Below are 12,313 nucleotides of genomic sequence, written 5' to 3' on the forward strand. Positions count from 1 at the left end.
TCACAAAAACTCACACCTTTATAAATCCAGCAATGAATTTAATAAAATAAGAAAGTTTTCGATTAGTTTCACTGACCTTCAGTTACAGTTTTTTTATAATTGACATCTTCCCACTAAAATTGGAAAACATTGGGAAAATTCAATATAGCATTTTTGAAAGTCCCCTACAGTCTCTATGAAGCAAGTCTACTGTATATTAAAATATTTTAAAAATTATTTCAAAATTTGTTATTCTAGAAATTACCAAAATAAATTACACTTTTTTAATCATCAAATTTTGTACCTGGGTATATAACTGTTTATTATTCAAATTATTAGCCCAATCAGTAAATCTTTTTGTAGATCCAACAGGAAAACGATTAAATTTGCTTCCAATAATCTGAAGACATTAAAAATATGAATAAAACCTTAATATGTTCACTAGTAATATAAATAAAAATTTATTCTTAATTTTATTTTATAATATAGGTGTAGTTTATATTATGTAATGTTTAACTAAATAAACTTACAGCATCTTTATTTTTGCTTGCACTTTCGTACTGCTTCTGGATTCGGGAAGGATGCATGACATCATCCTAAAAGAACTTGCTATTAATTAAATATCACAAATTGTATTGTATTGATAGAAAGCTAAATATTAGAATTCAATAAATGATATTTATTATGGTTGGGGAAAATTTGACAATTTATATAATGTTTATCATCAGAATCAATAAATTTAAATTTGTGGTACAAAAATATTGGGTTGTTCTGAAAGTAAGTTCATTTTTTTGTGGAGAAAAAAACAATTTTCTTATAATATATAAATATTTTATTGAATTATATATTGATCAGTTTGGTCAGATACCTTTTGCCATCTTTCTGGTAGTAGCATGACTCCATGGTCATAAGTTCTGATCTTTGCTTACAAAAAATTGATCCAAGTGATTTTTGACATCTTCATTTAAAGTAAATGTTTTACGATTTAAAACATTTTGTAAAGACTGAAACAAGTAATAATCCAAGAGTGCCAGATCTGGTGAATATGGTGGGTGTGGTAGCACATCCCATCCAAGCCGTAACAACTTCTGATGAGCTACCAAACTTGTGTGACGTCTGGCATTATCATAGTGAACACACCTTTTCTGTTGATCAATTCTGGCCTTTTCTGTTTGATGATATCACTCAATTTGTACATTTGATGGCAGTACACATTCAAGTCAATTGTGGAATTGTCTGGTAGAAACTCAAAAAGAAAAAGAATTTCCTTAAAATCCCTCTAAAGAGAGCATCTCTTTCTTTAAGAACATGTGGAACCCATATATCAGGCTTTGAAATGAAAGCAAGTCATGTCAAGTGATCATAAATCGTTCAGTTTGAGAAATTTAATCTCTTAGTGATTTCTTGTGTTGTTATTTGGCAGTTTTCTGCAATCAATACTTTTATTTTGTCTTTATCAACTTTGACTGGCCTTCCAGAACGTGGTGAATCTTCAATATCGAAATTGCCAGAACAAAATTTTGTGAACCCGTTTTGGCACTGTCATTCTGTCAACACATCTTCTCCATATATGTAACAATTTTTTTCTTGCTCAAGCAGCATTTTTATTTTTTTGGTAATAAAAAAGTAAAATATACTGAAAATGCTGCTTTCAATTTCCATATTTGATGGAGCACAAAAAAAAAAAAATTGCATAGAATCAAACAAAATTTTTTACAAATAAGCCTTGAAATGTCAGCTGTCAAAATATATAATGACAATATGGTTTAAAATGAAGTTGATGGGTAAAAATACAACTAATTCCTCTGGTGGTAAAAAAACGAAATCACTTTCCAAACAACCCAATAAAAGAAGAATCAATTATAATAATTAACAAGATACACACACGTGTGTGTGTGGGGGGTAGTCCCTAAAATATATACTTATATATACGTATATTATACAGATAAAAAATAAAAATAGTCTAACATTAACAATATGTTTTCTTTATGTACCATTATGACTACATCACTGCTGTATGCAGATAAAATAAAATGTTTAGAATATTACATGGAGTTTTATAATTTTGGTATATTAAGAATATATTGTCAATATTTTAATAGTTATTCCATTGTTGTGTGAAATTCAATTTGTGAAAGAAGTCTGGAACATATCCTTATCTTTTATGTACTGTACTATACATAAGGGACAGGATGCAAATAGAAATCAACAATATAACATGCAATATAACAAAATACAAAATATTTATTCTTGAATTGATGAAACTTTATTGTATTATATATTAATTTACATTAAGCTCTCATAAGTATAATAAATAATTACTTACAGCATCCAAAAAACAAAGATATTCTCCATTACTTTGTTCAACTGCTCTATTTTTAGCATATCCAACTATTATAAAATACATTTCATATCAAAACTTAAATACCAATAAAAAAAATATATACTTTTTTTTAATACAGTGGGTGATTGGTTAACGAACATAATCTGTTCCAAGACCATGTTCGCTATCCAAATTGTTTGTTAGTCAATTATAGATTTTGGTGGGAAATTGATTAATTCATTCTGGAGACCCCAAAAAATAAATAAAAAATTATATACTTTCTTACTATGTTTATTTACATGTAATAACAAACTAAAAGCATTCTCTCCATTTTTTTCATGGATATCACATCTTCGTTTCTCAGATGCAATTTTCGTTACTCCTGAATCAGCTTGATTCATTTTTATTATATCTTTCTTAGCTAAGATTGTGCTTACTGTAGACCTGTTGAAGTCATCTGCCTACAATATCAGACATCTGCCCATTTTCTACCTTGGCTATTATATCTTGCTTAGTTTCTATAGTGAATATAATTCTTGACACTCCATTCTTTTTAGGCCCCATATTATTATCAGTTTTTTAAATAAAAAGTTCAGAAAAGCACTTACAAAATTTAGAGAACAGAGATTAACTAGTGCAAAAGAAGTTATGTATACAACTATGAAAGTCTCATTCCATAAACCGTGTATAGATGCCATTAAAATATAGTTTTACAAATTTTAAATGCAGCATCACTTCTTCTTGTGTTTGTTCTGTCAGGTATTCATTATGTTTGTTGTCTGAACATAAAAATCTTTCACGAAAGTGTTCATTGTCCCATTTGTTCACAGTCTGAAGTGTTCATTAACCAATCACCCACTGTAATTTAAATTTACAATTTTAATTTAAAATATTAATATATATATATATATATATATATATATATATATATATCATATTTATAATTAAATATTTAATAATTTCATATAGACAATAAAAATTCCATAAATTTAAAATAACTGAATCAAAATCAACAACTTATTTGGCACAAAAAAAACAAAAAATATAACTACTTTCCAGAAAAGAAATATTTATTTATATTTAACATTCTTGGACTCATCAACAACATATATTGTTAAAATTTAAAATCTTTTAATGGTGAAAGTAAATATTTTATTTCAGTTAGAAAACTAACCATCTGCTGAGTATGTCTATAATTACTTGTGATGCACATAGTGGTTTGTACTGTACAGAGTAAGCACATATACATATGTTCTTCAAGTATATCTCTCTTTAGTATGGTCATATATTTATAGACAAACTTAAAACCTTACAGACAACTAATTACAAGCTATTGACAAATCTAGAATTTTTTTTTATGTGGTTTTTTTAAGTTTTATGAAATCTAGAATAGAATTTTCCAGCATAAACTCAAACATAGCAGTCACTCACATATGCTGTCTCCTTCTGAATTGTTTGAGTTATTCAACACAACTGAATTGGAAAAAGAAAATATTACCTAGTTTATTAAAAAATATTAATTAGAAGACAAGATAGTAATTTTTTCATAAATGCTACATTTTTAAAAACTCACTCACTGAATGGAAATGGAGCCACTAGTACGTACACCCACTCATCAAAGGGCTAATATGAAAAGTGGTGTAAGAGATGATCCAACATTTGTTTTTTAACACAATCTTTACTTAAATTACAATAGCAGAAAATAACATATAAAAAGAGGGACAATTACATGATTTATCCTCTGTGAATCAAGTGTTCAATGTGACCATTATTATGTATGGCAACTTCTTCACTTCAACAATAAGTGAAGTATGTCAAAGATTTAAATAAAATATAATATTCAGTTATTCCAGAAATTATCTTTTATGCTTTCTTAGTTCATAAATTAAAGCAAAAGAAGAATACCAAGTAAAAATAACTTATTTAAAAATGTTTGTTTTTAAAAAACATTTAAATTAAAACTATAACAATAAAGTTTAACAATACATAGCTGAAATCAAATATACAGGGCGAGTTTTTTATCTTGAGACAATGAAATAACTTAATTGGATCTCATTATTTTGGGAAAAAGGTATAGACAAAAGTTGTAGGGTTTCAAAGGACCAATCAATTGGTGACCTTAACCTGCAAGGTCATTTGAGGGTCAAATCTTTTTTTTCAATGGACACACATATTTTTGACCCCGGCAATGGAAAGAGCAGAAAATTTCACAACCGGATATACCTTTGACCTTATAGTCTAGATCAAAGGTCAAGATTATTTTAAGGTTTAAATTACAGTGGTGCCTCGTATAATGTACGCCTTGAATAACGGACGCTGCGAACAACAGACTTTCTGTTTGGCCGTTACGTGACTCGAGCAACGGACTGGCTGCGAACAACGGACTTTCCGTTCGGCAGATACGTGAGGCAAACAATGGACTTTCTGTGAACAAGTGCAAATGATGTTTCCACTCTTTTGCCATTGCCAATGACAATCTGCTTTTTTTTAGATGTTTTCCCTTTCTTGGCTTCCCAAAATAGCTTCTTGATGTAGGTATTTTGGGAGCCATTGAAAACAGTTGCTCTTTGGCTGCAGAAGAGCAAGCTGTTTTTTTTTCCTTCTTCTTCTTTGTCCAACCTGCCTGTCCATTGGAAGTCTAACCAAAAAGCCTGGGTGACCCAAGTTATCTTCAAGGAATGGATCCTGGAAACTTTTTCTCCTGCTGGACAAAAAGCTGCCGCTCAAAGCCCTACTGATACTGCACAATGCCCCTGGTCACCCAAAAGATCTGGAGGAGATCCTGGAAGAAAGCTATCCTTTCATCAAAGTGCAGTATCTGCCAGCAAACATCACTGCCATCCTTCAGCCAATAAATCAGCAATCATTGTCAACTTCAAAAAACTGTACACCAGAGCTCTCTTCATGAAGGTGTTTGAAGAATGTCAGCTTTGTGGAGACATGACTGTCTGAAAGTTCTGGAAAGAGAAGTTTCATGTTCTTGTGGCAATCAGATTCATCCAGAAGGCCTGGGGAGAAGTCTGCAGAAGACCTTCAATTCAGCTTGGAAGAGGCTTGTTCCTGAATGGACCCAGGAAGAACCAGCTGAGGATACAGAAGTGGTGCAGGAGATCATCTCGACGGCCTGAGAGTTGGAATCGGAGGTGGAAATGGAGGATGTGGGGAGGAGCTCATTGAAGAACACCAAGAAGAGCTGACAAGCACTTCTAGCCCAGGTACACAATGAAGCTCAAAGAGAAGCTTCATCTGACGAGGAGGAGGAGCAATCCAATCAAGTAATTTCAACTGATGCCATGAAGGACTTCCTTGTCAAATGGGGAGAGGTTCAGGAGTTTACCAACACTCACTATCCAAACACAGCTAAGGCCAACAGGATCAATGATCTCTACAATGACACCCTTGCCCATCATTTCCAACAGGTGTTGAAGAAGAGAGAGAAATAGACCACCTTGGACATGTTTTTCAAGAAGCCAGCTGCCAAAATACAAAGGATGGAACAAGAGGAGTTGACGCTGCAAGCCCCAGTAGCCTCTCTTGAATCTGACTCTGATTAAAAAACAATAAAAAAGAGACCTGCTGCAATGTGTAAAAAGTGTGTGTCTGTATGAATGTGTGAAAAGCGTTCCTCTGTCTCCTCCTCACAACATCTGACCACCCAGCATAATTGGTGACTGCTCCATTTTCATTTTTTTTATGGTACAGTACAGTTATTTTATGCAGTAGAACGAATTAGATGTTTTAACATGTATTTCTATGGGAAAATGCGTTTCGTATAACGGACTTTTCACTTAATGGACTTGTACCTGAAATGGATTAAATATGTTATATGAGGCACTATTGTATAAGCTTTTTCTAATGGGAAACTGTACTTTTTATTACTGGAATAGGCAGGGAGATAAAAGTTACATTTTTTCATGACCTTATTATTTTGACCTTTAAAAGCATTCACTACTTTTAGCACTACCCAGGAGTAACGATGTGGACATAGTAATTTTCTGCTCCCTTTGAGGTGATTATTTTCAGTGAGTCCCCTTGCCTCTCACTATCGTGGTGCTTGCTTTTGGTGAGTCACTTTACTTCTCACCATTGCTTGAAATGTTGGTTTCGGGGGAAAATTTTATAACAAATGTTCAAAATGATGCCCTTTCACTTGGATGCATTTGTTCAGCCGCACTTAAAATTATCAGGCTTGAGATGACCTTCAGAGGTCAAATTTAGGGTACTCAAGGTCATAGCTCATTGTGAAATTTCCCGTTCTTTCCACATAAATGACCTTGAAGGTCAAGGTCACTAATTGATTGGCTCTTCGAAACCCTACAACTTTTGTCTATACCTTTTTCTCAAAATAATGAGATCCAATTAAGTTATTACATTGTCTCAAGATAAAAAACTCACCCTGTATATAACAAATTAAACAAATATTGAAATTATGAAAGATATTTATTATTTTCTCTCGACGTAGATACACTAAATTAAAATAACTTTAAGCATGGAAGATTACATAGAATAACAAAATGTTTAAGTTAATAATGATGTATACAGTGTGAAGAAAAGTTTATTTTCCCACTACAAAATTACATAATAATAATAGGGTTACCATATTTATATTTAGTATGGACAGTCTGTACTTCAAAGGCTCTTTCTGTGTCTGTATCATACTTAGAAAAAATAAACAAAATGTTCACACTTTTCAACTGATCACACAGTTAATAATTAAATCAAAACCACTTAGATTTAAATCTGACAAAAGGTGCTACATTTTTGATGATTATTATTGTATTTGTTGGCTAGGTGGCAACATCGTATAAGCAAATGTAATGGCATTCTTATGATATCATGGTAATATCATGACATCATAAAAATGCGAGCAAAGCTCAAAGTTTCAAATCTTATGTTCTAATTTATGTTCTAACTGGAGTGTTGGTGAGTTTTTGAGTGAGCTGTCATTAATGAACTCTAGCGCTTTGGATATGATTTTTTTACAAATTGTGTGCTTCTTTACTTCAGTTTTTGATATATATTTATTACTACATGCTTTATTATTAATTGGAGGCATCAAGTCTAACCCTGGCCCGATGTCTTGCACTCCTCCTTCCAAGTTGTCCATATTGTCTGTCGGTAAATGACAAAGATCTCCTAGTGAACCAACTCTAAAATCTCAATGACTCAAATCTTTTTTCCTCCTCTGGCTTCATCTACTAATGTACCTCAAAATTTATTTTCTTTTTTGGAGGAGAAATTTGATACCATTTTGACTAAATTCGAAGATTTAGCTACTATATCTGAATAGATGGCAAATTTGCATAAAGACTTTGAACAGCATCTTAATGTGGAGAAGAAGGTAGAAAAATTTTCTACTTAAATGTCTCTTCTACTACTCCGACTTCCTATTTTTTATCTCTCTTAGATTCATTGTTTAATGAATGTCAGAGAAATAATATTGTTATCGCAAGATTAGAGGAAAATTTGTCTGAAGTTCTGTCCTTGGTTTCCGACATTCTGTCATCTGTGAAAAGACCCAATGGTGACTATTTTGGTGAAAGATCTTAAAATAGTTTCAAAAAATAATTTGGTGGTGGCTGAACTCGACGTTGTCTCTGATAAAAAACTCATTTACTGAAATGTACATAACATCCAAATGAGGGAAAAGTGTTCTAGGGTAAAGTTTTTTGATGATTTACATTGGAGATGAAGAATTAGGAGAAGAAATCTTGTCTCTTTCTATCAAGAGGCTAAGGCAACAGGTAAATCTGCGTTCATGAGAGCTGATTGTTTGATGGAGATAATGATGGAGATAACTTTACATTTGACTTACTAATAAATTGATGAAGATTGAACCTTTTTTATCACCAGGGAAGTCAGTGGATCGTCAAATGGATGAAAATTAAAAACTTTACCTGTTATTCCTTGCTCAGAACTTTCTTACGCTAAAGGTATTATCTTGGAATAGCCAAGGTTTATTGTATACTAATTTTTCTGATAAGAGTTTTGTTGATTTCGTCTTTTCATATCATATTATTGGTATAACTGAATCATGGATGACATCTTCGTTGAAAACCCTTCTTTCATCGTTAGATTCTCAGTTTTATTTTACTGAATTTTTAGCTCTTAAACCTGAGGGACTTGGAAGATCATCTGGTGGTTTGTTCTTAGTAGTTTCTAGGAAATTTGGTAAGTTAGAAATTTGTCATCGCTCCGATAATTTTATTATCGCTAAACTTACATTCGATAAACTTCTGTTTAATGATCATCCTGGACTTTTAATCGTCTTGGTTTATATTTCTATCAATAAATATGATTCACTGATTGAGTACCTTGAGAGATTGATTCTTGATTTTAAAGATGATGATGACAGTTTGATTCTTGGTGATTCTAATGCTAGAATTGCTTCCAAAATAGATACATTATATACAGATTCTAATTTAAATTTTTATAACCTTAGAGAGTCTAAAGATAAGATCTTTAACTATAGGAGAAGAAATTTTTTGAACTTGGTCAAATCTTTTGGTTTGATTCTTTTAAATGATCAGTTTGTTACTGATTTCCCTGCAAACTTTACGTTTATTTCCTCTTTGGGTGCATCAGTTATTGATTTGATAGCTACAAACACTATGTTAGTCGATAACATAGTGGACTTTAAGGTCGGAATAAATTTGATTCCGATCATCTCCCAGTTTCTAATGCTTTCAGGTTTGATTCTCTTCCTCTCAGTAAAGAATTGCCTACTAAAATTTGTCGTTATGTGTGGAGACCTTTGTGTCTGGACAAGTATTTGTATAATGTAACCAAGCAATGTGCAAATTTTAAAAGTGAATTCTATTTAGATTCTTTTTCTTTTTATTCTTCCTTTTTTGATGTGATCCTTCAATCTGTAATTCAAAGTAATATGTATGTCAAGCATGACTGTTCAAAAAAATTTGTGTAGTCTTGGTTTGATGCTGACTGTTTACGATTGAAAAGAGAGAATAATCATGCTCTACGATCATTTCAGCAATGAAGATCTAAGCAACAATTTTTTATTTATTCTAACTTGGAAAAAAACTTCAAATCCCTCTGTAAGACCAAAAAGAAACTGTTTTGGAATAAGATTAATTTTCAGTTATCGCATATTAAAAACTCTGCTGAATTTTGGAAGATTGTTATTTCTAAATTTATTAACAAATTTGCTTATAACAACATTTCTATTTGTGATTGGTTGGATTATTTGAAAACCTATTTCTCTGGACCATCTTTGGCTGTACTGTCTATTTGTACTAATGACACTATGGACCCATTACTTGAAGAAAAATTTTCTTCTGATGAATTACAGTTTGTAGTGCATTCTCTAAAAAATAATAAAGCCCCTGGCTTAAATGATTAAATCTCTCCCAATTAATGCTTTAAATGATTTGCTATCTTTATTTAATAATTTCAAAACTAATTATTCTTTTCCTACTACTTGGAAAAACATCTGCTTAAAAATGATATGTAAGAAGGGTAATCGTTTCAATCCTCTGAATTATCATCCAATATTGCTAATCAGTGTAATTAGAAAAATTTTCTCTACGTTATTGGCTAATCGCTTGTGACTTTGACTTGAGTGGTCTCATGTTATTTCTATTAGTCAGGGTCTTTTGTAGCAATTAGAGGTGTTGGTTACAATTTATTTCTTTTTCTTGGAATTTTGCAATTAATTTTGACTAAGAAACATAAAAAATTATATGTTGGATTTATTGACTTGTCAAAGGCATTTGATACAATAGATCATGATATTTTATGGTCGAAGCTTTCTCGGATAGGTATATCTTCTTTTATTAACCTCGTAAGACAATTGTTTTCTGATACCACTTTTCAAATTGAAGTTAATCGCTGTCTTTCAGAAGCGGTAATTGCTAATAAAGGTCTTCCACAAGGTGAACTACTTAGTCCTATTTTGTTTAATTTATTCGTTAACAATCTCCTGGACTTTTTTTATAGTCATAATACTATGGGTATACCTATATCACTGGAGGTAGAATTGAACTGTCTTTTGTTTGCTGATGATATTGTAATATTTTCGTATTCGCCTATTGGCTTTCAAAAGAAACTTGACCTTTTACAGGATTATTGTAAGTCTAATAAACATCATGTAATTAAAAAAAAATTTTTTCTCTCTATATACTTGTTTGATTTTCTTGATCCGTTGGGAGAATTCTATTTCATTTTTTATAAATGTTTTAGAATTTTTAATTTTTTAGTCCTCTTAAAAGTCAGAAAAGAATAGAAAATTTGAAATTTTTGTGCACTTTTTTTGAAAGTACAATATGTAAGATTCTAATAAACTACTTATTAACAAGGCTAAATCTAAAGTAATGGTTTTTTGGAGAGGGGCAGACTGGGGAAGGCTGATAAATTTTATTTATCTAACTCTGAGTTGGAGATCGTCTCATCTTACAAATATCTGGGTATCTATTTTTACTCCTCAGGGTTCATTTTCTTATCACCTAGATAAATTGTTTTTGAAATATAAACTTCAACTTTTTAATTTAATAAAGCATATGGTTAGAATGAAGCAGTCTTCTATTAAGTCATACTTTTGATTGTTTGATTCCTTGATACGCTCAAGTTTGGGATTTATGTTTCCTATTTGGGGATCATCTGTTGTCAATAAACTTGAGAAGACACAACTGAGATTTATTAGATCAATATTTCATATTAATCGTTCGGTGCTTTAAGATTCGAATTGGGCCGTCCGCCAATGGCTATACGTTTAGCATTGGCCATTTTTAGATACTGCATTAAAATTTTTGAGTTACCAGAATTTGATCTTAGAAAGCCAGTTTATAATAAATTGAAATTAATAGGTAGAAATTCTTTGGTTGTAACTTGGTCTTCTTCAGTTGAACGTTTATTGTCTGATTTAGGTTATTCTACTGATTACTATACTCAAATTTCTGATAAAAAGAAAACTCTTTCTAGCTGAAATATTTCAGTCATTAAAAGATAAATATTGGACCCAAGATATTCATTATATTGAGCAAAAGTGTAGTTTTTTTGAAACTTCCCTATCATTCCCATGGACACCTTGATATTATCTATTATCAAATTTAAATTACAATATTAAATCTTTAATATACAACTGCGACTTAATGACTATACTATTGTTTTAAATGGGCGTAGAATGAATATTTTGGCTCACTCAAATTGTCCTCTATGTAACAGATTTTGTGAAAACGTTAAGAACCACCTATTTGTATCTTGCGAAACTACTTAAAGAATACTTTTTTGGCAATTGATTTTGATATGTTTTGTTTATATGATGATAATTTAAGTTCTGTGATGTATAATATTTATAAATTTTCCTGTTATTCATTAAACATGTTAATAAAATCTTACTAAACTTAAGTTGTATTATTTATTTTTCTTTACAATTACATATAATAATGTTTGTATTTGTTCATTTTGATATGAATTTGTAACCCCCTTTGTAAAGGCAAAAGCCATAACAAATAAATGTTGATTGATTAATTATGTTCTAACTGACATTACAAATTATGCTAAATCTGAAAAAGGCTATTTAAGATAGCTGAAAACGTAAGTTCATTTAATTTAATTTTAAAAAATTTGCTAAAAAAAGTGAGAAAGGTGTTTTGCAATAATATATAGAGGTTATAGCTTACTGCCTAAAATATCAAGTTAACTTTGTGTTACTTCAACATTTCTTTTAGTTTTCTATTGTATAATACATATAGTAATAATACAACATTACTATTGCATATATCCCAAGAAACTTAGAAATAAATGACTGCTGGATTAAATTGGTCTACTTCTCTGCTGTTATTTTTAATTAATTTCCAAATAATTTGTCACTAGAAGCAGGTATTAGGTGCCATCTAAAATCAAATATATATAATAAATAATTTAAAAAGTAATTTTTTTTTATTAAATTTATATTACTGAATTATGGGACCATGTATTGTACATGATGTATTTCATGAACAAAATTAATATGAGAATAAGTTTGAATTTTAATATATTCAAAAATCTTATATT

General features: G+C 30.7%; 1 protein-coding gene across 3 annotated transcripts in view; it reads right to left on the reverse strand.

The window, feature by feature from the left end:
* LOC136976939 (queuosine-tRNA galactosyltransferase-like) overlaps nt 1-12,313 on the reverse strand; it is a 62,062-nt gene that overhangs the window by 22,913 nt on the left and 26,836 nt on the right. For 2 of the 3 annotated variants that reach the window (XM_067272332.1, XM_067272333.1), the window contains exons 4-6: nt 2,306-2,370; nt 510-575; nt 284-379 (exon numbers count right to left, since the gene is read on the reverse strand). In XM_067272332.1, coding sequence (XP_067128433.1) covers nt 284-379; nt 510-575; nt 2,306-2,370 — 227 coding nt within the window. The remainder of the gene's footprint in view (nt 1-283; nt 380-509; nt 576-2,305; nt 2,371-12,313) is intronic. The other variant, XM_067272334.1, reaches the window with a different exon arrangement.

This window comes from Centruroides vittatus, unplaced genomic scaffold (genome assembly GCF_030686945.1).
Source record: "Centruroides vittatus isolate TY-2023 unplaced genomic scaffold, ASM3068694v2 contig_436, whole genome shotgun sequence".
NCBI lineage: Eukaryota > Metazoa > Arthropoda > Arachnida > Scorpiones > Buthidae > Centruroides > Centruroides vittatus.